General features: G+C 40.9%; 1 protein-coding gene and 2 pseudogenes across 1 annotated transcript; 1 reads left to right on the top strand and 2 right to left on the bottom strand.

Moving 5' to 3' along the window:
- The first annotated feature begins 296 nt into the window (after positions 1–296).
- On the top strand, positions 297–26412 carry ENTPD7 (ectonucleoside triphosphate diphosphohydrolase 7). The gene is made up of 13 exons (XM_016220020.2): positions 297–389; positions 671–769; positions 1887–2069; positions 7024–7229; positions 7479–7629; positions 11209–11312; positions 13463–13519; positions 16703–16836; positions 18768–18934; positions 20397–20721; positions 23051–23136; positions 23985–24146; positions 25436–26412. Exons 2-13 carry the CDS (start codon positions 762–764, stop codon positions 25665–25667), a joined length of 1815 nt encoding a protein of 604 aa, XP_016075506.1. The 5' UTR covers positions 297–389; positions 671–761; the 3' UTR covers positions 25668–26412.
- Positions 13547–14788, bottom strand: LOC148091560 (small ribosomal subunit protein eS8 pseudogene; annotated as a pseudogene).
- Positions 19298–20127, bottom strand: LOC148091561 (receptor-binding cancer antigen expressed on SiSo cells pseudogene; annotated as a pseudogene).
- Positions 26413–26975: the final 563 nt, after the last annotated feature.

A 26975-nucleotide genomic window follows, 5' to 3' on the forward strand; every position in this document is an offset into this window, starting at 1 on the left:
AAGGCTGACTGCGCAGCAAGCCCCGGCGCCCCTCCGCGCCGCGCACCTGTGCGCTCTCCGCCCGCCTCTCCAGGCGGAGCTGCGGCACGACGCCCTTCCGGATTGGACGCGCTGGAAATCCTGGGGCGGGCATTAGAGGGAGAACTCTTTTGGGGATTGGCCACCCTGACGGACGGACGTGCGGCCAACGGAGCTGGTTCGCCGGTGGCTCCGGGTGGGGGGCGGGTCCCGCTCCGAGGGTCCTGTGTCAGTCATTGGCTCCCTGCGGTTTCCTTGGGGACGTGGCGCCGCGGCCGGCGCAGGCCTCCTTCCGGCTGGGCTGGAGTCCGTGGGCATTCGCGCCGGACCGAGCGGAGAGGTCCTGAAGGAACCGGCGCGCCGCTGGGCCGGTGAGTGTAGGTGCTGGAGGGCTGCGGGGCCGAGAGGGACGGGAATCGAAGCGGGGACCCCCACCCCTCCGCTTGGGGACTGCCGACTCCTCGAGGACATCGCTGGCCCTCGAGAACGCCCGGTTCCCAGGGAGCCCGGGTAGGGACCGCGGGGCCCCAGAACAAGAGGGACTATCTGGAGCGGGGGTCGGGGAGTGGGTGGGCGCTGTGGCCTTCTCGTGGGGGCCTGGTCTCGTGGGCACTGCTGGAGGTAAGCCTAAAACCCAAGCACCTCTTTCCAGGCTGCAGGCTGAGGAGATGCCTGGGACACGGAGACCACCCTCTCAGGGCAAGAGGAAAAGGTGACAGGCGCTGGACCACTAAAGGGAACCCATGGCTAGGTAAGACTGCGCGCTTTCTCCTCAGCTGGGGGCCCGCAGGGGGTGGCAGGCAGGTTGAGGGGACCTGGGAGGTTGTTACAAGTGAAGATTGTCCCAGGGCTGCGTCTGGACTTTGCATCTGGACACATGGATGCAAAGATCAAAGTTTCATTCTTTTGAAGACAGGTACAATAGTTTCCAGCCCATACCCCCTGCTCAGGACAGTGCTTGCGCAGCCCTTAAAGGGCTGTATTGTAATATTCTTTAAAATTTTCATTTGGATGAGGCTAGGTACCCCTTGAGGAGATTAAAAAAATGTTTTGTTTTTGCAATGAACTTTGAAAACAGACTGAGGTCCTTTTGAATCATTATAGAAAGCGAACTTCACAGTGGACTACACTTGTCCATACATTGCAATAATACTCTGAAACTTTCAGAAAAGATTAATGTGGATCTATGGATATAGGACAGTTGTCGAGTACATGGAGAAAGATGGAGAACAGTACATATGCTGTAAAACCAAAAAACTGGAGACACACACACGGATATATTACCATATATAAAATATATCTGTGCTTGTGAATACATAGAATATCCCTGGAAAAATACACAGAAACTGGGTGGTAATGGTTGCCTCTGAGAGGGAAATGGTTGGGTTAGGGCAAAAGACTCACTTTCTGTTATATATCCTTTTAAACTGCTTGATTTTTTTTTTTTTTTTTTTTACCATGTGCATATATTATCTATTAAAGTACTTTAAAAAAAATCAATTGAATGCATTTTCTACCTGTCCAATTTTTTGACAGCATTCTTGGTGGGAATGTTGTAGTACTCTGATTCAGTGTTACAAGATTGCTCAGGGAGACTGGTCATCTTTTCACCAAAATAAGGTGAATTCTTTGAATTGCACCCCAAAGTGAAGACTTGGAAAAAAGATCAGATAAAGCTTTTTTGACTTATATAGTAGAAGCACCATGAACCATGTAGGTCCTTTTCTAAAATTTGAGACTAAAAGAACATTTAAATTTCTGGTGGCATGAATTTTTGCCTTTATTAAGAAGGGCTTTAATCCATTTTAAAAACTATTTTTTAGTACTAATTGTAGAGACTTTCCTTACTAATGTTTGTCTCATTTCAGGATCAGTTTTTCCTACCTCTGCCCAGCCTCCTGGTACTTTACTGTGCCCACAGTGAGCCCATTTCCCCGACAGCGGGTGGCATTCCTAAGTCTCTTCTTCATATCCTGTCTCCTTCTACTTCTGTTAATCATGGACTTTCGACATTGGAACGCTTCATTACCACGAGATAGGCAATATGAAAGGTGAGTCACCTTTAGATCACTTTGATCAGCTTTGCACTGAAGTCATAAATATTTTGATAAGCTGTTGAACACATTACTACCTTTGACCCTTTTGGAGAAAACTGCACTTTTATTAGTAAAATTCCATGCCACTTATTCCATAACGATATTGACAGTTTTCAGTTCTGATTCAGGAATGGTGATGCTGTGTTTTAATCATGAAAGGCATCTTTCTATTTTCTTGTTTTTGTGGGCCAGCTTATTGGGTGCATAAATGTTTAGGATCATTATGTGCTCTTGATGAACTCACCCTTTTTATCACTATTGTCTGTGTCCATGGACTATGCATATGTGCATATAATGTTTTGTCTCTTTTGTTGGCTTATTAGCTATAATTCTGTTTTTATTTTTTTAGTGATTGCATTTAGATTTAGCCTTTATAGTATACATTTTTAACTTACCATAGTCTACCTTCAAGTAATTTTATACCTCTTCACACATAGTTTAAGGACCTGCCCCTTTGCCCTTGGCCTTTGTGCTATTGTTACCATACATTTTACTTCTCCATATGTTATGAGTGTCACCATATATTGTTCTTATTTTTGCTTTAAACATTCAGTTATCTTTTAAAGATATTTTAAAATAAGAAAAAAAGGATTGTATATTTACTGTTTTTGGGCCTCTTCATTCCTTTGTGTAGATTCATATTTCCATCTGGTACCATTTTCCTTTTGCCTAAGACTTCCTTTAATATGTCTAGTTATATAATGTCTTTTTCCTCTGGCTTTTTTTAAGATTTTCTCTTTATCATTGGTTTTAAGCAATTTGCTTATGTTGTTTGTTGGTGCAGTTTTCTTTTTGATTCTTATGCTTATGATTTGTTGATCCTTGGATCTATGGGTTTATAGGTTTTAATCAAATTTGGAAAAATTTTGCCCTGCCGTGCATGGCTCAGAGGTTGAGCATTGACCTAGGATCCAGGAGATCTCGGTTTGATTCCTGATCAGGGCAAATGCCCCGGTGGGCTCGATCCCTAGTCGGGGGCCTGCAGGAGGCAGCCAATCACTGACTCATCACTGATGTTTCTTTTTTTTAAAAATATATCTTTATTGATTTCAGGGAGAGAGAGAGAGAGAGAGATAGAAACATCAATGATGAGAGATTCATTGATCGGCTGCAGCTCGCAACCCGGGCATGTGCCCTGACCGGGAATTGAACCCTAATTTCCTGGATCCTAGGTCAACACTCAACCGTTGAGCCACTCCCGGCCGGGCATCACTGATGTTTCTATCTCTCTCGCTCCCTCTCCCTTCCTCTCTCTGAAATCAATAAAGATATATTTTTTTAAAAATTTGGAAAAATTTTGACCATTATTTCTTCAAATATTTTTTCTGTGCTCTTCCCACTTCATCTTTGGCATCTCCAAACACGTGTGTATATATTGAGTCATGTGAAGTTCTTCCACAGCTTACTGATGCTCTATTCTTTTTTTTTTCCCTAGTCTTTTTTCTCTCTGTGTTTTTTTCTGGATGTTTTATGTTTCTGTGCCTTTCAGTTCCTGATTTTCTTCTGTAAGTGAGGACTGATTGTATTGTGTTGCCAGGAGCACACTGACTTACAGGTGTCTTCATGGGAGCAAGTTTGGAAACCCTTGATCAGGAAAATATGCCCAGAACACTAAATTCATTCTATGGTCTTGATAAGTGAGGGATTGCTTTAGTTAGAAGTTATAATCTCTCTTACACATTGCATCTTTGTATTTTAATATATGTGAAAGTAGCTTATGTTTAAAAAATATCTTTATATTGAGAAAATATTTTAATTCAAATTTATTTTCAGCCATTCTGGGAACTTAGCATATCACTTCTGAAGTGCTAACATCCCAGAACTTTAGAAGCCTTATGTGGATTTTCCCCCTCAGTAGTTTAAAAACTGAAGAGTTTTATTTTTCTCTTCTTTATTATGAACATGTGCCCACCCACATTGCTTCTGAAAGGAGAAAGCAGGAGGTTTGCATTAGAGCTAGAATTTAGGGAAAGGTAAATTTAGAGAGTGATGGGATGTCAGTAAGGATAGAAGCCAGAGCTGTTTTGTTTTGTTTTAATAGATGTTACTTTTTTGGGGAGCAATTTTAGGTTCACAGCTAAATTGAGCCTTCCATAGGAGTTTCAATTCTGTTTAAAGCAAGTCACAAGAGACATTATTTTTGGTTAGAAAAAAAAATTATTAGCTTTAGGATATGCAGATCAATTAAGTATTCTTATGTACAATAGAACAATTCAGAGATTTTTGCTGGTGAAATTGAAGGCATTTTTTCACATTTGTTTGCTTATTCTCTTATTTGTCCTTAGTGGTATTTATAAGCAGATCTTTAACTTATACATGTTCCTGATTGCTCTGATTAAATCTTGTTAGGAGATAAAGAGTAACCCTACAAGATGTTTTTCTGGGCATGTATTACTAACATCAGTCATGCGCAGCTACTTTGCCTTAATGTCATTATATTTGTCTCTGAGCCTTGAGCAGAGTTGAAGAGTATGTGACATTCAGCGAAGAGCTGCTTGCCCCATGCTGATGAGGGCCACTATGATTGACCTTTGGCACATTACTGAGTTCTTTTTGAACTCTAGAAGTGGTATAATTAGTTTTGATTTTGTAAGCTAGGTAATGGTTTGGCCAGTTACCACTCTAATGCTGTTAATGTTCTCAGGATAATGGCAGTGAAAAGCCACTGTCTTCCAATTCTGCCTTGGGTGATGTATATGTGGGTAACTTTCTTTTCACTGACTCAGCAGTGACCAGAGGGAAATCATGTTTCTGTAATAGAGAGACAATGTGTGTGTTAAGGGGAGAGGGTAAGTGTGTGATGGTCAATCAGATCTCTCCTGGGAAGGTGGATGTGAGGGATTCCAAGGCTTTTAGAACTTTTCTCTTGGGCTTTGGTTCCTCTTTAGGGATTAATTTAGTGCAGCATCAGCAAAGCAGGAAGGTCCATCAATGCAGGTAATTGACTATGATGGCTAAGGCTGGGACTGCAAATCACAAGAAGGAGCAGATCTGGCCATGTGAGGAGCCTAGCCAGAGGAAGACTTTCAGGTGGTTGAAAAGTGTAAGAAACCTGATAGGTTACAAGATGTCAGAGTTCCAAAAAGAGGATATTATTACTTCCCAGACAGGAAAATTGTTCTTCAGTTACTCATTTGTATGCAAGATGAGAAAAATGGAGACTTTCTGCTGCCTGCAGCATTGATCAAAGACTCAAGTGGGAAGTGTAACAGAAATGCCTCTGGTCCTATCTTTCTCCCTTGTGTTCTAATGTCAGCTGACATTTTTCTGCCAGTGCATACGGGAAGACTTCTCAGGGAAGAGAAAGAAAAGTTGAGTTGCACCCAATTTAGAACTGTAAAGTTGTTTATCTTGACAGGAACCAAAGAGGATGATGGGATGCTTTGGGAAGCCATTGAAACTTTCTAAGGAGACCAACTGATTTTGAGTATAGCGATACAAAGACATCAGGAGTTAGTAACAAACCAACTGCTCCATATGGTGAGCTCTAGGACCAGACTAATCAGTTTTGATTGAAACATATCAGAGAAATGTGGGACACACTGTGGCAATATCCAGGTACTGCAGATAAGGTATCTACTCTTGAGAAACTTACAGCCTAAATGGGGAGGTGGAGCAAACATATATGAAAGAAGCCTTAGGGGTTCATACTGAAATATAAGTAAAGTGCTCACAGGGGATAATGGCACTCCGTGTGTTACAGCAGAAGGAGGAGGCCCTTTCAGATCTTTGTGGCCATTATAAGAGTCAGCATTGTGGAATGGAGGCTTCTTAAGAACTGGGAAGCTATGTCAAAGAAGAGAAAGGGGAACAAACAGATAGAAAAGCAGATGGATGTTCAGAAAGGAAAAAAAAAAAGTCACATTAGAGCATTGGTTCTCAAAGTGTTTACTGACCCTTTGGAGCTTCTGAGACAAAATTATGCATGAGTAAAAGTCATTCAAAGTGCAAGGTAACTGATGGATTTTAATGTTACAGAGTATAAAAAGTTCCCAGATGGGGCTTTAGATTCTACATTGCAGCTAACCTGATGGTTGCAAAGTACCAGCCAGTAGCAACAAGGGCTGCTATGATGGGAAATGGATTATCTTTCCTATTTCTTTTCTATCTATGGTATCTTTCGAGGTCAGTATTTGCAAGAGTTCTGTAATGAACCCAGACCTCTGCCCAGCTTTCATGTGATAGAAGTGAGCTGTTCTGAGTTGACTGGTGGATTGTGAGCCCAGTTCAGCACAGTAATTTGATTATCATGGGAAAGAATGTGGTGAAATGGAATCTTTAGGACTGTAAACTTTCTCCTGTATAACAGATTTTTACCACCTGTTTCATTTCCCGTAACTTGCTCTCATATCAAATCCAGAAAAAAGTTCTACCTGACTGTATACTATGAATAATGTACAGCATTATGTTGAAGCTCAACTATACCTTCTTCTCTTTTTAAAAAATGCACTTTGCATTGTAGAATAGGAACGGTAGTCAGCTCCACTTTTTGATTTTAGAGCCATTTCTGCATGTTCTTCGTCATCTTTTTTTAAAATCCTCACCCATATCACCACCCAAAAAACACGTTACGTGATATATCATTTCATAGTATTCTTTATGTTTATATACAGAAAGGATAAGTAGATAGAAGAGAAATTATTAGGATTATTTTAGTTATTTAGTGTGTATAACAAACTGCCCCAGAAGTTACCTAACTTCATTGGCCTCCAGGCAAACAGACCAGCAGTTGCCTCATATACATCAGGACACATGGTCAGTATTGTTTCATTCCGTTGTTACGACCCATAGTCCCATGTGCCTGGTGCCTTAGACACTTAATGAAGATTGATGAGCAAGAATTAAATGGTGGTGCCTTTTGTGGACCTGGCTGCTTCTTCATACTGAGCTTTCTTTTTGCCTGGCTTAGGTATTTGGCTCGCGTAGGGGAGCTTGAAGCTACAAACACTGAAGACCCAAATCTAAATTATGGACTTGTTGTGGACTGTGGCAGCAGTGGCTCCCGGATTTTTGTTTATTTTTGGCCAAGACATAATGGGAACCCCCATGACTTGCTGGACATCAAACAGATGAGAGACCGTAACAGCCAACCAGTGGTTAAAAAAATCAAGCCAGGTACTAACCGGAATACATTCGTTGTCAATCTCTTATCTACTACTGTAGGCATGAGAGAGGAGAGGAGAATTGGGAGAAAGCGAACTGCCCTTTTCTCTTGAGATTCTGGATAATGGCAGGGATGTCTCATTCATTGCCTCCTCCCCCTCAAATAAGTAAGTTTAGAAGCTCAAGTAGAACCTTGTGGGGTGTCAGTCTTCTGAGTGTATGTGACCTGCTTTTCAAGGAAAGTGTTTTATCTTCCTTAAGGAATCTCTGCCATGGCAGACACGCCTGAACACGCCAGCGATTACCTTCGTCCTCTGCTGAGCTTTGCTGCTGCTCATGTGCCTGTGAAGAAGCACAAGGAGACCCCCCTTTACATTCTGTGCACAGCGGGCATGAGGCTTCTTCCTGAGAGGTGAGGTGCAGGGGCTGAGAAACACAGGAAAATGGGGGCCCCAGAGTGGAAAGGCTGATTCCATGTGTGTCCTCTGGGTTCCCTGGTCTGAAGGTGGGATGTGCGCTCACCACAGAGTTGACAGGTGGTGCTAAAAGACTCCTTGCTGAAAAATAGAGCAGATCTGCCCTTGCACCCAATTATTTCCTAATCAGTTGCTCATACCTTCATGTCATTTGCTTCTTTGGGATCCATATCTACCTAAGATGGCTGTAATGATTCTTAGTTCTGATTGAGGGTTTCAAGCAGAGGTGACGGTGTTAAATTTGGATCATGGAGCATCTAGAGGAGGAGCATACTAACGGTAGTAGGAGGGTCACCTGAGGGACTGGGTACCTGGGGGCTGGTAGGAATGCTGCTTTCTCTGTAACGTTGCCAGGCTCCCTAATGATAGTTGGTGCTACTTGCAAAGATCAGGCTCCATTGCTTTATACCAGCGTTCAACCCCAGTCAGTCAAGTCTTGACCTTGACTGTTTAGCCTGGCCTCTTGTCATCTGATCCCTCTTTCCTTACTGGAAGAGGAGGAGGAAAGGGAAGAGGCAGCAGCTATACTTGGGTCAGACCCCTCTTTGTGATGTCTCCCCTATGACCGTCTCCCTGACCCTTCCACAGATAGGATCACTGTGTGGGAGTGAGCTCCCTTAACTTGGAATCCATCCTTCTGGAATGTTCATAGTCTCATAGGCATCAGGCATTGTTTATTAGCTTAAATATTTTTTTTCCTGGCAAATAGCAGTTCCTTTTTCCACAAAGTTTGATTTTGCATACTTGGCCAACAACAGCAAAACTTCAGCCATACATGTAGGGCTGCGTATGCCAGACAATATAACATATGTCAGCACTTCTTTCAGTGAATTTCCTTCCTTCTGTTGAGACCTGCAGGTACTGGTTTACTATCTGGTTTACTGTTGAGAAGGAGATTATTTTATACAGCCATTTGTCAACATGTGAGGCCTTCTGGCTCCTTATTTTCTCATGTATCTTGGTATTTTAAAAATTTCAGCTTTTTTAAAACTTATTTTTAAAACCAAACTTTAAAATATTATACTTGCAACCTTACATCATTAAAGGAAATCTTATAAGTAAAAAAGAAATAACCAAAACAAAAAATACTTATAATTCCACTACTGTATCAAAACAGTTTCATTTTGTCATATTCCCTTTCTCTCTGTATATCTATGTAATTTCTGCAAAGTTGCAATCATACTGTGCATGCAATTTAGAATTTTTGTTTTTGACTTAAGTAATATTTACATTGTTCAAAATTTTAGAAACCCAGGGAAGAGTATAGATGACACAGGTAGTGCCACATCACAAGTCTGTAAATAGCCTGGTGTCTCACAGCAAAGGAGGGGGTAAGAGGGCCAGAGGAAAAACTGACTCGTAGGTAAAAAATTGGAGTCAATCAGCAGAGCAGTGATTTGGCCACATTTTGTGTGTCTGGCGCAAAGGAGAGGATTGCCTCATCCCCTGGCACTTTGTCAAAAAAAGTTTTATCCAACAAAACCTACGATGTAGCTGTACCTCATTTGTCTAAATGTTCATTGTCAGCATGGAAGCTCTGAATATTAATATCTATTTTATCTTAAGAATTTTTAGAGAACTTGCCTTTTCTTTTGTTTTCTGATCACCTCTTTTAACAATGCCTAGCTCAATCCTGGGCTTATGAAATCATTGCTACCTCTAAGGCAACTGTAGTTGTTGACATAAGTGTAACGATCACTGCAAAAGCCTGTTTTGTATAAACAATGTTTTGCTAACTTATTAGCATTTGTAAGCAATATTCAAAATGGATTTAAATCATCTAGACTGTATTTTGAATTTATTGGCACCAGGTTTTATTTGTTTGACAAAGGCCTGGACTAACAGAATTTGTTCTACCTCCTTTTTATTTTGTAATGAAAACCCCTTTAAAAATTACAAAGGTGATATTTAAGGGAAGAAACACCCTTTTTTATTATGAGAAATTTCAAACGTATATAGAAGTAGAGAGAACAGTATAATGAATCCCCATTTACCCACCACCTAGCTTCAACGGTTGTCGATGTTTTGCCATTAAAAGTTTTTTAAAAATAGTATTTTAGAAAATGAAAGTTAGTGTTTTGTTTTTTAACATAAATTGGGATCATGTCATATGTTGTTTTATAACCCATTAAAACTCAAAATATATTGGAGAAATTTTCATGTCAATGCATGTAGATATAAATTGACCTCATTTCTTTTAACATCTGTATAGTATTACATTCTGTGGATGCACCATAAATTATTTAACTAATTCCTATTGATGTAATTTAGATTATTTCCAGTTTTTCATTGTTATAAATAATGCTGCAGTATTCTTCGTCTTTGTATTTTTATCTGATGATTTCCTTGCAATTTCGAAAAGTGTAATAGCTGGGTCAAAGGTTAAGCACATTAAAGTTTTTGGCACGTTGTTCTCAATTGCCCATTAGAAAGGTGGTACCAGAAATTTACATTCGCAACCGCAGTGTATGTTGGTGCCTCTCCTCCGTATCAATTAAAACAAGCAAGCCCTCTTCTCTGGGTAGTTAAGAAGCATATCCAATAGGGAGGGCAAAATGCTCCTCCTGTTCCCCATGTGAAATTCATATTGCATGAATTTTATGTGTATAATAATGAATTTTTTAGAAGCTATATTTTTTAGACATTATACTGGAAGATTATTACAGTAAGTGTAATTCTTCACTTTGAAGTGCTAACATTCTCCACTGTCATGCTGACAACTGCCTGAGCCAGTAGAATATTTCTATAATGAGTAATTTTAAAAATCCAAGATAATTGGTCTTATTTTTAACCAATGTTTTTCTCTAGATTCATATTACTACTAGCTTTGTTTCTTTGCTTTTCGTTGTCTGAAAATACTGATAACATAAAACTGTAGAGGAAAACACAACCCTATAGATACTAGGCTTCAAATCTTCTCAAACTGTTATGACTTTTGGATTTTGATCCTGATCTGGGATTTTCAAATGATAAGATTTTATAAAGAAAAAATATCAACCTTGAAATATAGAAAAAGAGATTAACAAGCTTATTGTAAGCATATGTAAGGGTTACGTGCAAACCCGTGGGCCTGACAGTGCTGCTCGTGTGGTGAGGTGAAGCCTTGTTTCTGAGATTGTGTTCCTCAGTTGAGCAGCTGTCTTTCATGGTAGGTCGTGATAATGTAATCACATTGATTTTATAGGTGGTGAAAGTGTACTTCAGCTTCCTACGGCTTATGAAGCCTGTGAGAGGCGTAGAACCATAGTCTCATCTTTTAACACTGTTTGAATTGTAGCATTATATAAAGGAAAAGTATTACTATTACCATATTGCCTGTTAAGTAGGGGGCTCTGTTTTGGAGGCAGTTTAAACCTTTGGAATCAAAGGAGGTACCAAGGAAAAGCAGGGCTTTATAAGGGATGGGGTAGGTGAATAGTGAAGTCATAACAAGGCTAAGCGGAAGGTCAAGTTGAGGCTGTCTGTTAGAAAATAATTTAATGATTAACTTTTAGATTTTTTGTTCTTTCTTGCAGGAAGCAGTTGGCTATCTTGGCTGATCTAGTGAAAGATTTACCACTGGAGTTTGACTTCCTCTTTTCACAGTCTCAGGCAGAAGTGATCTCTGGGAAGCAGGAAGGTACTGGGCCTTGAGGAGCGCTCCAATTCACCTCCCAGCCAACCATCACATAGTCTGTCTAACGGGTGTTTGGGATTACTTTATATATCTGATTTTTATTTTTCTGACAATAATTTTCTTGATTCTGCTATCTAGTTTATTTGAGTATTTGCATACCATGCATTGGTATCTGCTTTAGAATGCTGCTTCTAGAAGTCATAAATTTATGTTTTCAACTTCTGCTTCTAGAAGTCATAAATTCATATCTGTTTTTAACTTTGTGCCAAGGAATATGTCTTATAAGAATGTATTAGTATTTAATGGTGATTCCAGATGGATCTTTGGTTAGCTAATTGTAGTTTTGAAAACATACATTAATCTAGGGGTTGTACTAAGTTTGCCAAATTCAAATGTAAAACAAATTATTAAAGTAAGGAGAAACTTTAATTTCAGGGACTGATCATGATGAGTTACTTTTTTTTTTTTTGGTTATGAGCTCTTTCTTTATTGCACTTATTATGCAGTATTGATTGATGCTTTCCTAAAAACCTACACTATTGGGTTTGTAGTTTTGGGGTGGAGTTGAGTGTATGTCCTCATGTAGCCCAAATGTGGCCTGTATGATGAATTATATTTTATGCCCTCTAGCTGCAGCCTACATGAGGGAAAAAATTTACCTTTTTCAATTTCAACATCACATTTTTCAGCCCTAAAATTTTCATTTGGTTCTTATTTCTTTGTTGAGACTGTCTGTCGTTCCATTCGTTGTAAGACTGATTTTATTTCTTGGATATGTACCTGCTTTAATACCTTTGTCTGATAATTCTATCATGTCTGTCATGTCGGGATTGGCATCTGTTCCCCATCTTTTCCCCTATGAGTTGAGATTTTCCTAGTTCTTTGCATGTCAAGTAATTTTATATTGTATTCTGGACATTTTGAATATTACATTATCACATTCTGGGTCTTGTTTCAATCATAAGGAGAATATTGATGTTTGTTTGTTTGCTAGTTTGAGCAGTTGACCTGGCTTTGTTCAGGCCTCAAGTTCTGACCTGCCTTCTGTGGGCTATGATCCTATTGGTTCATTTTTCAAAGCCATAGCTCTGCTATTGGATTTGCCCCATGGATGTGCCAGGTGTTGGCCAATCTGGAACCTGGGCATAGCTCATATAAATTGATTGTACAGCCCCTACCTCAGTTCTCAAAACCTTTCGTATACTCTTTAGAGTCAGATCCATGCATGTATAACTTGGAGGTGAGCCCAGGATTTCATATGCCACTTCATTTCCTTCTCTCCACTATCTCCCCAACACTTTCTGGTTCCCCAGGGCTCACTTTTGTGGCCCTCTGGACAGTAAGCGAGAGTTTTGCTTTGTCCACTCTGCCATCAGGGCCAAGTGGTGGAGGCCAGAGGGGAAGGAATGAGCAGTAGGGATTTGCCACAACTCTTGAGGGTACAGCTCTTCTGGTGAGAGAGAAGTATTCACATCCCTCAGAGTTCCAGGAACCTGCCTGACAATCACCTCTGCTGCCGAAGGATTGACTATAGGAGAGAACAAAATAAAGAAGACAAAGCAAGGGATTTCCACCACTCTCACTAAACCTTTGGAGTCCCCTTTCCTACTCCTTGGATCAGGCAGCAAGGACTTAAGGCTCTTTCTGTCCACACCCGGTGTGTGTGTTCATGTTTCAGTCAAGTTGCTTTTGAGTCCAAGCTAGGCATTGTAGAAGGGAAAAAAAGTGGGAAGCTCATTGCTGGTTTGGTGGTTCTTGAATCTGATCTCTGTCCCAGTGCATCTATTCTCACTTTCAGAGTTCTCACACAGCCGCCCCCTCCGTTCCCTCCAGAGTTTACTCTTGCTTTCAGTGGGAGGCGGGTGGAATGTGCTCACTCCATCTTGTCCAGAACCAGAACCCCAAGATTTACTTTGATGATTGTTTCTACACAATAATTCCTATTCATTGTAGGAAATTTAGAAAATGCAAATAGTTTTAAAAGGAAAAACACCACAAGATAAAATATTTTAAATTCATACACTGAGAGTGTACAGTAAAATACTGTTTGCACTTTTTTCCAAGAAAAGGAGACTAAGAGCAACCCTGTGGAGAGAAGTGTACATGGGGTGGCAGTAGAGAATTAATTGAGGGCTTTTATATTTCTGTCTTAGGGGTTTATGCGTGGATTGGAATCAACTTTGTTTTGGGAAGATTCGACCATGAGGATGGTGAGTAATGTTTTCCTATGAAGTTCTTTAAGTAAGGGCTGAGGGTTTAAGTCATACCCTGTCAGTAGCATGTAAGCGCTAATGTTGAGTTGTTTTTATTTTTTAAAACTTAAGTTGCAAATAAACAAACAAAAAACCCCCAAAACAAAAACTTAAGTTGCTTCATTTGTCCAGCCTAATTTGCTTTCTTTTATTTCTCTTTAACTTTTTAATATGGAAAGTTTCAAACTGCCACAAAAGTAGAGTAAATAATAAAATGAACCTCTATGAATCTGTTACCCAGACTCAACACTTACTAATCTTTTGCCCTTTTTTAGTCCCCACACTCCCTCCACACAAGTATTATTTCCTGTTGGATCCTTTTTAGAACGATAAACACCTTTACTACATGAGCCAAGATAGAAGGGGGGAGGATACCTTTGCCTGTATGGGCCTTTTTTTAATCTTCACCTGAGGGTATGTTTTTCATTGATTTTAGAGAGAAAGGAAGGGGGAGAGAGAGAGAGGCATCAGTGCAAGAGAGAAACATTGATCAGTTGCTTCCTATACGTGCCCCTACTGGGGATTGAACCTGCAACCTAGTTGTGTGTCCTGACTGGGAACTGAACCCACAGCCTTTTGGTGTACGAGACAGTGCTCCAGCCAAGTGAGCCACGTGGCCAGGGCTGCCTTTCTGGGCCTTGATTTTCCTCAGAACTCCAGCTCCTTGCCTGCAGCATGTAGCCATCTGCTTGGCCGCACTGGCCCCGTCTTGAAGCCATGCATGCATGAAGCTTGCCCTGCCGAACTGCTCCTCGAGAAGACTGGCGATTTTGGTATTCTTTTTCCTTTCATCATATTTCTTCTGAATTCTCTTTGGTCATTTTTTTGTTTCAGATCTCTTCCTCCTCAGGAGTCAGTTTGGCCAGGGGCAGTGCACGGTGGGACTCATACCACTGTCAGTAAGGTGTGCTGTCAATGAGCATGATGCAGTTCTTTACTCAGGTCTTGGTGTGGACCAGTTTACTGTTGGATGCATGTAGACAACATCAGTAATCCTTGGGTTTTGCGCATACAACACTCCGAGCCCCAGGAAAAGTTGCCCACATCTAGCCTCAGCGCTCTGTACTTCTTGATGCCTCCCCGCACGTGGATTGTGCGCATGTGGTGGGGTCCAGTCTTAGTGTTGGCAGCAGGGCGTTCCAGCTCATATTTTTGCTTTTTGTGGTAGGGCTTTCTCTTGCTCTCAGTCTTGTGCCGATTGTGCCAGTTGTCCTGAGAGATGTCCATGGCTCGCTGCTGGCTGGAAAGAGCTTTGCTATTGGATTTTTAAAAGCAATCTCCAGCCTGGCTGGGTGTGGCTCAGCAGGTTGAGCGTCGACCTAGGATCCAGGAGATCGGGGTTCAATTTCTAGTCAGGGCACATGCCCGGCTTGTGGGCTCGATCAGTGACTCTCTTATTATTGATGTTTCTATCTCCCTCCTTTCCTCTCTCTGAAATCAATAAAGATATATTTTTTAAAAAAGAGCAATCTCCAGACATATCATTTTACCTTCATGTACTTTAGTATATGTCTCTTAACAGATAAGGAGTTTCTAAAACAAAACACAAACATTTCTACAGTGCCATTTTTGAATTTAGCAAAATTAACAATTTCTAATATGTAATACCCATGTAATACCCAGGTAGAGACTTCCCTGATTGTCTCAAGAATATAGATTTATATTTGTCTTCTTCAAATCAGAAGCTGAACAGGGGTCACAAACTTTGCTTAGATTGAGATGTCTCTTTTAATCTGTAACAGTTAACCTTTCCCACATCTTTTTTTCAAATCATTCATTTAAAAAAATCCACAAAACTAGTTTCTTGATAGAGTGAATTTGCCATGTTCTAAATTTGGTTGACTGCATCTTTGTGGGGTCTTTAACGTGTTTCTCATCCCCTCATATGTCCTATAAACTGGAGATTAGATAAAGAAATCTTATTAGACTCAGATTCAGTTCTTCCCACAAGAATCAAGCATAGATGGTGCTAAATGTTTCTCATCAGGAGTCCAGTTGTGATGTCTAGTTGTCCCACTTTTAGCCATGTTAAGACTGACCAGGTATTTATTGTCAGCCTGATCTAATCTATTGTAAACATTCCCCCTTCACTTTTCACCTAATGGTTTAGTAGCCAGTTGTGATCTGTTGCTTAGATCTGTTTTTTTCACTGGAAATTACAAAATGATGATTTTGCTAATTCTTTCATTCCTTCTGCATTTAACAGCTGGAATTTTTATAAAATGAAATCTTCTTCATCAACTATTTGGTTATCCTGAAATACAGCTTTTATGGGAAAGACAATAAATCCTTGATTCTTTTTCCTTATTTATCAAATTTTTGAGTAATGAGTTGGTGTTCTAGCAGCTTCCAAAGGTAACCAGTGAAGTTTTCTTTTCAGTATTATTATGAACTTGTGGATTTTAATGTAGCTGATGCATTACAGTCCATCACATCACTACTTTGGGTGCTCAAATCATACCATCATCGATGAGTAGGAGCACCTTTGGGCTTGCTCTTGTATCCTTTTAACATGATCTCAGTGACCTTGTGTTTCCTGTGCTGTTTGGCACAGCAGGGTATTCCATGCTCATCTGGTATGTTTTATCCCAGACCTGATAGGAGCAATTTTTTAAAAGGAGCCCAGTTTTCTTTTAGTGGAAAATGGTATTTAGAGGCTGTGGTCTAAATACCAGGGGTGCTTGTTGCTCCTGGGTTAGCATTGCTTTCAGGCCTAGGAAATATTATTTTCTAGAAAGAGAAAAGTGCGTCATGAGTTCGTAGTGATTGCGCCAACTCCTATTTCAGGTTATGATGTTAGTGTTCAGTTTGTGTGGTTTTATACTCACCTTTTTCTCTTACGCTGAATATTTGTTCCTAAATATATCAACATATACATGCTTGTTTTATTCCACAGCATATGTTTAATGGTTTTAAAATAATGTAAATAATATTACCAATAATACTACTGGAATGTGGTTTAAGATATTTGTTTCTTTTGTCATTAAGATACATTCTATCTTCTCTGTGTAATATACGTTTGATACAATTAATTTTTTTCAGTTTGCTTTCAATTTTTTAAGGGATTGCTGTTTTTTTTCCTTTTTGACTTAATTTTGGTTTTAAATTACTAGACCCCTTCAGTTCCTTTGTTTATTTCAGAATCAGATGCGGAAGCTCCTCAGGAATTGACAGCAGGACGCAGAAGGACAGTAGGAATACTGGATATGGGAGGAGCCTCTCTCCAAATTGCTTATGAAGTTCCTACCTCAACATCTGCCCTTCCTCCAAAGCAGGTATTTCACCTTTTAGAGAAAGTCACTAGGAATGTCAATATTTTAAAAGGAAGAGCACTGTCTTTGAATTTAGACCAACTTGCCTGGGTATAGATATTTGTTCAGATACTTGCTAGCTTGTGTTATTGCTCTGAGCCTTAGTTTCCTCACATGTAGAAAGGGAATAATAAAAGTATCTGCTTCATAAAGTTGTGAGGATGAAGCACTAAGCTCCCTGTTTTGGCAATCAAAAATATCTCTATATATTGCCAAATGTCCCTTGGGGTTGCAGAATCACCCTGGTTGAGAACCTCTGGTCTGAACAGAGCTGTGGCAATGTGGGAACTGGCCGGGTAGCTCCATTTGCAAGGCTTGAGTGGGAGTCACGCCAGCCTCATGAAAGGGAAGACATTTGACTGGGCTTGGGTGATGATAGGCTTTTGCATGGTGGAGGTGGAAGGAAGGCCATCTGCGTGGAGAGAACAAAATGCATGAAGGCACAGAAAAAGCAAAGAGCCCAGAATGTCCAGGGAATGGTGACTAGCCTGTTGCAGCATAGGATTTTCAATTGTGGTAAAAGGTAACGCTGGGAAGATGAGGTGAAATCGTGAGGGCTCTTGGGTGCAGTGGTAGGGGATTTGGCTTCTGTATCTGCAGATAGTGGGAAATCAACAAAGGTTTTTGAGTAGGGCATTTATATGGGTCTCAGTTTCATCGTCTATGAATAATTAAACCCTGAAGGTCCTTCCCAGCTCTGAATTTTGTGACTTCGTTAATTGTGTGGCTGTGACCCAATCAGTCTGTTTTTTAGGAGAATAATTTTGGTGTTAGAAGAAAGAAAGGTAGGTCAGGGAACCTTGGGTGAGAACTGATAAGGGGTTAAATTGGACAATGTAAGTGGAAATAGAAGGGAGGGGACAGATTTGGGGTATTTTGGAGTGAAAAACCAATATAATGTGGTGTGGGTAGGGCAGGGATGGATGCCCAGTGATTCTGAGGGTCCAGCTCCGAGAACTAACTGATAAGGTGAGGAGCCCAGTCACTGAGAGAGCAACCACAGGGGAAAGGGCAGGGTTGATGTCAACCAAACCAGGATGTCAGGTGGTTTGCATGAGAACGTCTTTCTGGCCTCTAGCTGAAGTCCTACAACCAATGAGCTCAATTTTGGGTATGCTGAGTTTGAAATATCTCATGAAAATATGTGTACAAATATCCCACTAGACTGTTGGACATGTGGGTTTAGTGATCTGCCAAGAAGTCTGTGCTAGGGTTGGAGATTTTGGGAACTAGGTTGTGAGACTTTTTAGTCTATATTTGTTAATATGTGTTCAGCAGATAAAATGAAGGCATGGTTCACATACGAAGGGATAAGTGACACTTGGCACTGGGCCTTAAAGTCTTAAACAAATGACTTTTGTGTGTGTGCAAATTTAGAAAGCAACACTGGTATAGGAATATACTTGCAAATAACAATATAATGGACTGTAAAGATGGATCTTAGTGTTTGATAAAAAATGAAAAAACAATGAAACAACACAGTAGCATAGATCCCATGTCAAATGTACCTGTTTTTGCTAAGAGTTTCATTCAGCACAAGGTCCTCATAATGCTTTGGCCCTGGTCAGTGTGACTCAGTTGGTTGGGCATCGTCTCGTGAACCAAAAGGTTGCCTGTTCTATTCCCAGTTAGGGCACATGCCTGGGTGGTAGGCTCGATCCCCAGTAGGGACCCTCTCACATCAATGTTTCTCTCTCTCCCTTCCTCACGCTCTAAAAATCAATAAAAATATTACAAATAAATAAATAAAATAATGCTATGAGGATGAAAGAATGCTACAAGATATTTTAAAGAGTAGTCATAGCAAATGAAGCCTGGTGTATTAGCAATGTCATAGTTTTGTAGAAATTAACCTAAACTAAAATTCTGTTTTTTCTCTTTACATTGTGTTACAGGAAGAAGCTGCGAAGATCCTGCTGGCTGAATTCAACCTGGGTTGTGATGTGCAGCACACTGAACATGTGTATAGGGTTTACGTCACCACCTTTCTGGGTTTTGGGGGCAATTTCGCCCGACAGCGATATGAGGACCTTGTGCTGAATGAAACTCTTAGCAAAAACAGGTACATTTGACATGGGATCTATGCTTCTGAAATAGAATGTTGTCAGGCTGCAGATATTAGAAATATTCATCTTCTTCCTGACCAGCCCTGCCAATGGGATAGCATCTTAGAGAGCCTCCGTTAGTTGCTCTGGGTGAGAGTGCATTCTGATCTGTGTTAATAAGACTCATAAAAAAGTACAGCAACTTATTGTGGTGACCTCTTGCTGTGTCTCACTTCAGACCTCATGGGATTGAGATTAAATTGTCACTTTTAAATGTGCAGTATAATGTACATTCTAGCCGTTCCTTCTTCACTGAAGTACTCAAAACGTGTGTTGAATTATAGTGGAGTTGCATTTTATGCGGGAATTAGGTTCCTTAGTCACTGTGCTTCCTTTTCTATTTTCTTCCTTTGTTGTTCTGCTGCTTTTTTTCCTGCGTCTGCTGTTTCCTGCTGCCTCAGGCCTTGCCCAGCAGCATTGCCTCCCCACGCATTGGCATTTTCTTGCCTAGTATCTAAGTCCCCTAATTCAAAAGAGTGATTATTCATCTTATGTAGCTGCTAACCTACCAGAGAACCCTGTGCTTCCTGAGATGTCAAAACTTATTGGTTCTCTCTTCTTAAAATGATTTTCTGAGTTTTCCTTGTAGTTGTTGTCACCTCCTTGAAATAGGTTCGAGTGTGCCCAGGCGTTTGTTGTGGTCCCGTTCCCATTCCTTTTCTTAGTCTCTACACTTGTATGTGCATCTTCACCCCAGGAAGTCCCCTCTCCAGTGCCCGTCTGTTTAGGAATTGATGCATAGTTAACTGCACTTGGCAAAGTTACTCTGTCTCCACTTGATTTTCGTCCTTGGCAAGATCTGCACATTAATCTCTTCAGGACTGAGAGTATGGTTGCTCGGCAAGTGCAGACTAAGTAACCAGAACTGTGCAATGTCCATGGCGGGATCCAAACTCCCCTCCCCAGTCAGAGCCAGGCATGTGCACCTCACTGTTGCCAGCCTTTGGCACTGCACCACTGCCATGGTCCCCTCTCAGGAAACTCCCCCAGTTCCTCCTACTTCACCTCCTCCCAGTTGTTATTTTAAACATTAGAACCACACTCAGCAGGGTGAGATCTTTGCACTTTTAAGAGGCAAGTGGGAATGAAGACCGGATGGAGAATAGCAGATTCACATCTCCAGTTTTACTTTACACTGGGAAATATACATGTTGACTAAAAGGTTGGACAAAATTGATCACTGCCATACTTCTTTTTGTTTCTTTTTTCTTTTCTTTCTTTTTTTTGCTAAATTTGAATTTGCTTAAGTTAAATGTTCATGTGACTCAACTACATGGTAATACTCCATTCTTGTTTCTGGGGTCATGTAAAACAATAACAAGGTATCTGTGAAGCATATTCGTAGACCAGGTTTCTTTAGGCGTTTCTTAGAGTAGATTGAGTACACTAGTGATGTGTTTTTTCTTGTCACTATGATAGGTTGCTTGGCCAGAAGACAGGTCTGAGTCCTGACAATCCATTTCTGGATCCTTGCCTGCCTGTGGGACTCACAGATGTGGTGGAGAGGAACAGCCAGGTCCTGCATGTCCGAGGAAAAGGAGACTGGGCTGCCTGTGGGGCGATGCTGAGCCCCCTGCTGGCTCGCTCCAACACCAGCCAGGCCTGGCTGAATGGCATCTACCAATCACCAATTGACTTCAACAACAGCGAGTTCTATGGTTTCTCTGAGTTCTTTTACTGTACGGAGGATGTGTTGCGCATCGGTGGCCGCTACCACGGGCCGACATTTGCCAAGGCTGCTCAGGTAAATTATTAATAAGAAAGATGACTCATGCCATCAGTGGCTATTTATTGGATGCCTAACTTTGCTCTGTGTGCTATGCAAAGAGCTTTGCATGCATGGTTTCACTTGGCTCTTTACAGGAGCCCTATGAACCCTCATTTTATAGATGAATATAGTATTTAGAGAAGTTAAAGAACTTGTGTTGCTATACTGCCTTCAATTAATTAAGCTTAGCTTCCCTGAGTGTCCTGTCACCCATAGTATCACCCAGGTCTAAAGTTGTTGTGGCAGCTAATAGTTTTTCCTCCATCTTACCAGCAGTCTTGTTTAATGTTCGTGGCCAAGTAGTGTCACCTTTAGGTACTTTTCCCCTTACCGGCTGTTTCCAGTTGTAATATACTTTTGGAATGGTGTCACGCAGGTGGGCAAGTCCATTTTCATTTTCTTGGTTTGAGCTATTGAAAAGTTGAAGAGGTATAGGGTCACTCAGAATATTAGAAAGATGTGGAAATGTGCAGTGATGGGGGAAGTATTCTTTAAATTTAAATTCACTTTGAGCATATATAAGGCTTAAGCATCCTATTGGCCTAAATCATTAGTTACCTGGACAGGTGAATGTTCAACTAGCTTTCTATAGTTCCTGCTTTAATTTAGATGTCACTTTGAATTTTTGTGTGTAGTTCTCTGACCTCTTTTATCAGAGAAACTTACAGGAAGAATCTTTTCTTATATTTTTATTTTTTCCTTTCTGCTTTCTCATGATTCTCTAGGGTTCTCTTGGTGGAAGACTTCCAATAGAATAATGTCTGCAGTATGTGTACTATTCTGTTCCCTAAAGGCAGCCCTTAAGAAATATTGAGCAAAACCCGGTTTGTGGTTGCTCTTCTGTCTCCAGCATCCAGGAATACCCTCGTATTTCCTTTCCTTTCCCTAGTCCGAGGGCTCCCTAACTGTCCATGGCCTGAATCTTTCTCTCATTTTAAAACGTCTTCAAATTCTATTCCCTCAAACACCAAAGGCCTCAAGTTATTGCTTGCCCAAGTTGGTAGTGGCTTAATATGTTTTCTTTCCCAGGTGAAAGAGATGATTTTATTCCCTTACTTTTTTTTCTTTTCTTTTGTGGTTAATCCTTACCCAGGGATATTTTTCCATTGATTTTTAGAGAGTGGAAGAGGGGGGGGGCAGGCAGAGAAAGAGAGAGAGAAACATTGATTTGAGAGAGACACATCAATTGGCTGCCTCCTGAACTCACCCTGACTGGGGCTGGGCATCAAACCTGCAACCCAGGTATGGGCCCTTGACTGGGAATCTAACTGACGCTCTAACACTTAACCACACCAGCCAGGACTTCTCTTCCTTTTATTTTTACTTTGACTCTTTTTTCTTTTTTTTTAATGTATCTTTATTGATTTCGGAGAAAGGAAAGGAGAGGGAGAGAGAGAGAGAGAGAGACAGAAACATCAATGATGAGAGAGTCATTGATCGAGCCCTCAACCCGGGCATGTGCCCTGACCAGGAATTGAACCCTGACCGCCTGGATCCCAGGTCAATGCTCAACTGCTGAGCCACGCCCGGCCGGGCAACTTTGACTCTTATTTTATCTTCCCAGTAATACCTTCCCTGGCTACCCTATCCAAAATTGCAGCCCTCCCCAATATTACCTATTTCCCTTTCCTGCTTTATTTTTCCTCTGAGCATTTATGTCACTTAACAAATTCTATGTGTGTACATGTGTATGTATGTATGTGTATTTAGTATCATCTGTGTCCCACCACTAGAATGTAAGCTTCTAAGAAATGAAGAAAATTCAACATAAATTTTTGTCTGTTGTATTTACTGCTGGATCCCCTGGCACCTGGAATAGCACTGGCACATCGTAGACATTCAGGAAATGTTAGTTTACTGCACCAGAAAGAACGATTCCTTTGGTGCAAATTACCACACGGAGGCAGGCCAGTGCTAGGTCGCTGACCGTTCTGTCCATCCGCTCTACCTGCTCGTGCCAGTCCTTTGTAGAGTGGAGTGAAGCTCTCTTCGTGTCATGATGCTTGTATTCCTGGCCCCAACCTAACCCCTCTCAGGGCCTGAGAGGCTAGGAGTCATCTCAGCCTGGCTTTGTGCTGGACTTGAAGGCGCTAGGAAGAAAAGGAGTGTTTCCGGTCCACTCAAGTCACACAGCGGCCCGAGCTCTGGGACTTGCATCATTCAGTGAATGAATAAGCCGTTTCTGATTCCCTTTGTCAAACGAGTAGCCCACCAGCCGCTTTAGAAGTGGGACAGCCGTGACTGTGGGGTAAGTTACAGTTTGCCTCAGATTTCATGTTGCACCATTTCTCTGTGGTTGTTCCAGGATTACTGTGGCATGGCTTGGTCAGCACTAACTCAGAGATTCAAGAACGGCCTTTACTCACCACATGCAGATGAGCATCGACTCAAGTGAGTAACTTCCTTCTCCCGCAGATGGGGCCTTAAAATGTAGAGAGTATAATGACGGAGAATGAATGGGCAATAGTGCAGAGTGGGTTCTATGTTGAAGGAGTTTGATTACATCAGAGTCTGAGTTTCCGAATGATAGGGGCCAAATAATGCGCCTGTTTTATTGCAGCCAAGGGGACCAGCGGTTACGAGTTCTCTCCAAGTGGTTTGAATTCAGAAGTGGTGGTCTTTTCCTTTAATAAAAACTTTTTATTAAAATATCAAATATGCAGAGAAGTAGAAATAACTAATATAAACCCTCAAGTAACTATCACCCAGCTTCAATAAATATCAATATTTTGTCAGTTTGGCTCATCAGTCCTCCCATTTTGTAAACATTTTAGTTTAAAATTTTAAACACATAAACAAAAATAGTATAATGAACTTCTGTGTACCTGTCACCCAGCTTCTCTACTAACAGTTACCAACTCCTGGTCAATCTTGTCTCATCTATTTTCCCACCCACAACTCCTTTCTTATCATAGTTGGGTTATTTTGAAGAAAATGCCAGACTTCATAATTACATATGTAGATATTTCAGCATGTTTTCTGAAGATAAGAACTCTTTAAAAAAAGAAAGAAAAAGAAAAGAAAAACATATCCATAATACTATCACTGCATAAAGGTGTTCTTCACGTTTGTGGTAAATGTTAAGATAAAGTAGACTCAAATCTGCCTCCATGAAGAGGTGAGGAAGGTGGAGCTGGGAGAGACAGGTTTCTGACATCCAGGGGCAGTATGCAACGGCAGGCATTAGAATTCTTTTTCTTCTTCTTTAAAAAAATTTTAAAAAGTTTTTTGTTACACAGATATCAGTGTTTCAAATCGGCTTGGATGTACCAAGTCCTTCATGAAGGATTCCACTTTCCCTATGACTACCCAAACCTACGGACAGCCCAGCTGGTCTATGACCGGGAGGTTCAGTGGACGCTGGGAGCCATTCTGTATAAAACCCGATTCTTACCACTCAGGTAAGGTGGACTAACCATGCTGGCATCTTGAGCTCAGAAGATGTTAGTGCCTCAGAGTTGGTTTCTTAAGCCCCCCCCCCCCCAAACAAACAAATAAACTCCCTTTATTCCTACCAGGTGAACAGCTCTTACTATGTTGAAACAGAAAGAAGGTTGAGCATTACGGTCTGGAGTCTGTTCCTCAGCTTTGCAATTTCAGAAATTCAGATTTATTGATTCACCACAAATCAGTCTTTAGGATTGAGCTCTCACTAACCACTTCCAAGATACTGACCGATAAACTAAAATGTCCTTAAATTACCCTGCAAAACATATCTGACTAGAGAACTGGGGTAGGCTGTCTGTATGGAGCCATCTCTCCTAATGACCAGTGCCACTCTGGAGATGGTGCCATTGCCTTGAAGGTGGGTCTGAATTCAAACAAAGGATGTGAGATGCTCTAGGGGGTATATTTTCACCAAATGATGGTAGCCTGATGTCTTGGTGTTGTGAACCATAAGATATTTGGGATAATCGTTAGGTACTCTCTCCCTGGATTATTTCAAAACTAAAATGAACTATTATTCTTTTGGTGCCTTTTTTACGAAACTCAATACTGTCAGAAGCCTTGCAGGTGATAGAAGTCAGAGACGTGGGGAACTGGAGAGTGTGTGCCCTGCCCGAAGGGCTGGCGACTTTCATGCAGAAGGGCTTTGCCAGCATTTGCCGGTTCTCCTTTTTCAAGAGAAGCTAGAAATTCATATTTTATATGCAGTTTTTCAGTTTGGAGAGTCACATTGAAAAAAGAAACACGGCAGGTCAAATAAAACAAAAATTGATCTTGTATCTAGACCACCTGAGAACAGCTTCTGTCCAGACAGGCAGACAACTGCGCTTAGCTTTACATGTCTCTTAATTTTCATCCAGATTACAATGGAATTCATCAGGTGACAGCTTTCTTTACCCATGATCTGAATCCTCAAAAAACATAGCAACTTCTAAAAAAGATTTAGACATACTCTGACCAGTCTTGTCTTACTGTTCATTTTTTTGTCTTCCGATTTTGTCCTGATTCTGGAGGGTATAGGCTGCGAGGTTCCTCTTTAGGCTTAGAAAGGAAAATACACAAAGAATCACACAGCAGCCCTGGGGCTGGGGCCTGCTTCAGCTTTATTTGCTCAATAGAGCTGGTATCATAGAATGTTTGTGTGGATGGAATAAATGGGCTAACATCACTGGGCCTTTTGAATCAGCATAAAGGTTTCTCTCTGAAACGTAACATTTCTGTTCACCGTCAAACTGTGCCCTAGGGATCTACGGCAGGAAGGTGTTCGACAGGCCCACGGTAGCTGGTTCCGTCTCTCCTTTGTCTACAACCACTATCTCTTCTTCGCCTGTATCCTGGTGGTGCTATTGGCCATCATCCTGTACCTTCTGCGGCTACGCCGAATTCACAACCGACAAACTCGAGCCTCAGCTCCATTGAACTTGCTGTGGATTGAAGAGGTGGTGCCCATGATTGGGGTACAGGTGGGGCCATGAGGCTGGGCAAGGACCATGGAAGCTTGACTACCCCAGAGTTGCTGCTCATTGAATTCCACCATTCTCTTGTACTAGCTTCAGATGCTGCTTTGCCTGGCCTTGTGGATATTTGATGTTGAAATTTCCATTTTACTATCTTCTTTAATTCCTTCTCAATCTCCAGGTTCTCTTATCTGACAGAATTAGTCTGTGAAGAACTAAATAATGAGAGATTGGTGCTAAAAAAGGTGACCAACCTTAGTCCAATTGAAGCACGCTTCTCCTTTATCTGAGAGATCTGATGTGTTCCTGGGATCTAGACTTTTTTCCCCTTGCTGAAGCATGAAGTTTGGCATTGGGCATACTGGAAGCCAGGTTGAAACCAAACTTGGAGCGTCTGATACAAAGCTGAAGATATTCTGGCAAGTGAAGCAGCCCCTTCTTTCTCTGTAACAGAGATATCATTTATGTGGAGATCCACAACCTTTAATAGGGATCCAAGATATGAATTTGCAGTTCAGTGGAACAGATATGAATTTTCAGGCAACCAAAATAACTTCCTTGCTTCTTTGACAAAGAAGCCATTATGAGTGTGGTCCAAGGTCCCTAACATAGTGTTGCTGATGTTAGTATGTGATTTTAAAAGGTTAGAACAACTTCTAAATGAATGGATCGTCGAAGATTTTGACTAAATCTTATCTGATGTCTTGTAGGACCAGGATAGAAAAATTTTCCATGTCTATGTGCCTCAGAGGCTGTTTGGGCATTAATTTTTCTTTTTGAGCCTTAAATGTGCTTTTAGAATGGAGAAACTGTGATGGGGATTGGAGACCTGGGTTTGGTTTCAGGTCACTATCCTCTAGGCCTATTTTTAATTTTTTACTGAATTTATTGGGATGACATTGGTTAATAAAATTATATAGGTTTCAGGTGTACAATTCTATAGTACATCATCTGTATATTGTATTGTGTGTTCACCACCCCAAGTCTCTAGGCCTATTTTTATGAGTCCATATACAGGAAGATTCAAGAGTTCCTTTATTTCACTGCTAAGATCAATGTATAGTTTGGGAAGGGATATATTTGGGTTGTTTTTAAATAAGGAAAGAATATTAGGATAGTGTGAAAAGGCAATAAAATCCAAGCTCTTATTCATTAATGTTTTTCTGAGAAATAGAAATGTTCTCAATTTGACTCCTGGAATGTCTGAAAGGAGGCAAATTCTAAACTTTGGAATAAATAGATAAATGTTAATAAGCCACTTGGAAACTTTTAGAACCTTTGTTAAGAGATTGCTCAGCCACAAACAGCATTTCCGTTGAGGAGAGA

This window comes from Miniopterus natalensis, chromosome 14 (assembly GCF_054644295.1).
Source record: "Miniopterus natalensis isolate mMinNat1 chromosome 14, mMinNat1.hap1, whole genome shotgun sequence".
NCBI lineage: Eukaryota > Metazoa > Chordata > Mammalia > Chiroptera > Miniopteridae > Miniopterus > Miniopterus natalensis.

Coding starts and splice junctions, on each gene's coding strand:
- ENTPD7 (XM_016220020.2), top strand. Junction 16,837..18,767: donor CTGCCCTTCCTCCAAAGCAG/GTATTTCACCTT, acceptor ATTGTGTTACAG/GAAGAAGCTGCGAAGATCCT. Junction 18,935..20,396: donor GAAACTCTTAGCAAAAACAG/GTACATTTGACA, acceptor TCACTATGATAG/GTTGCTTGGCCAGAAGACAG.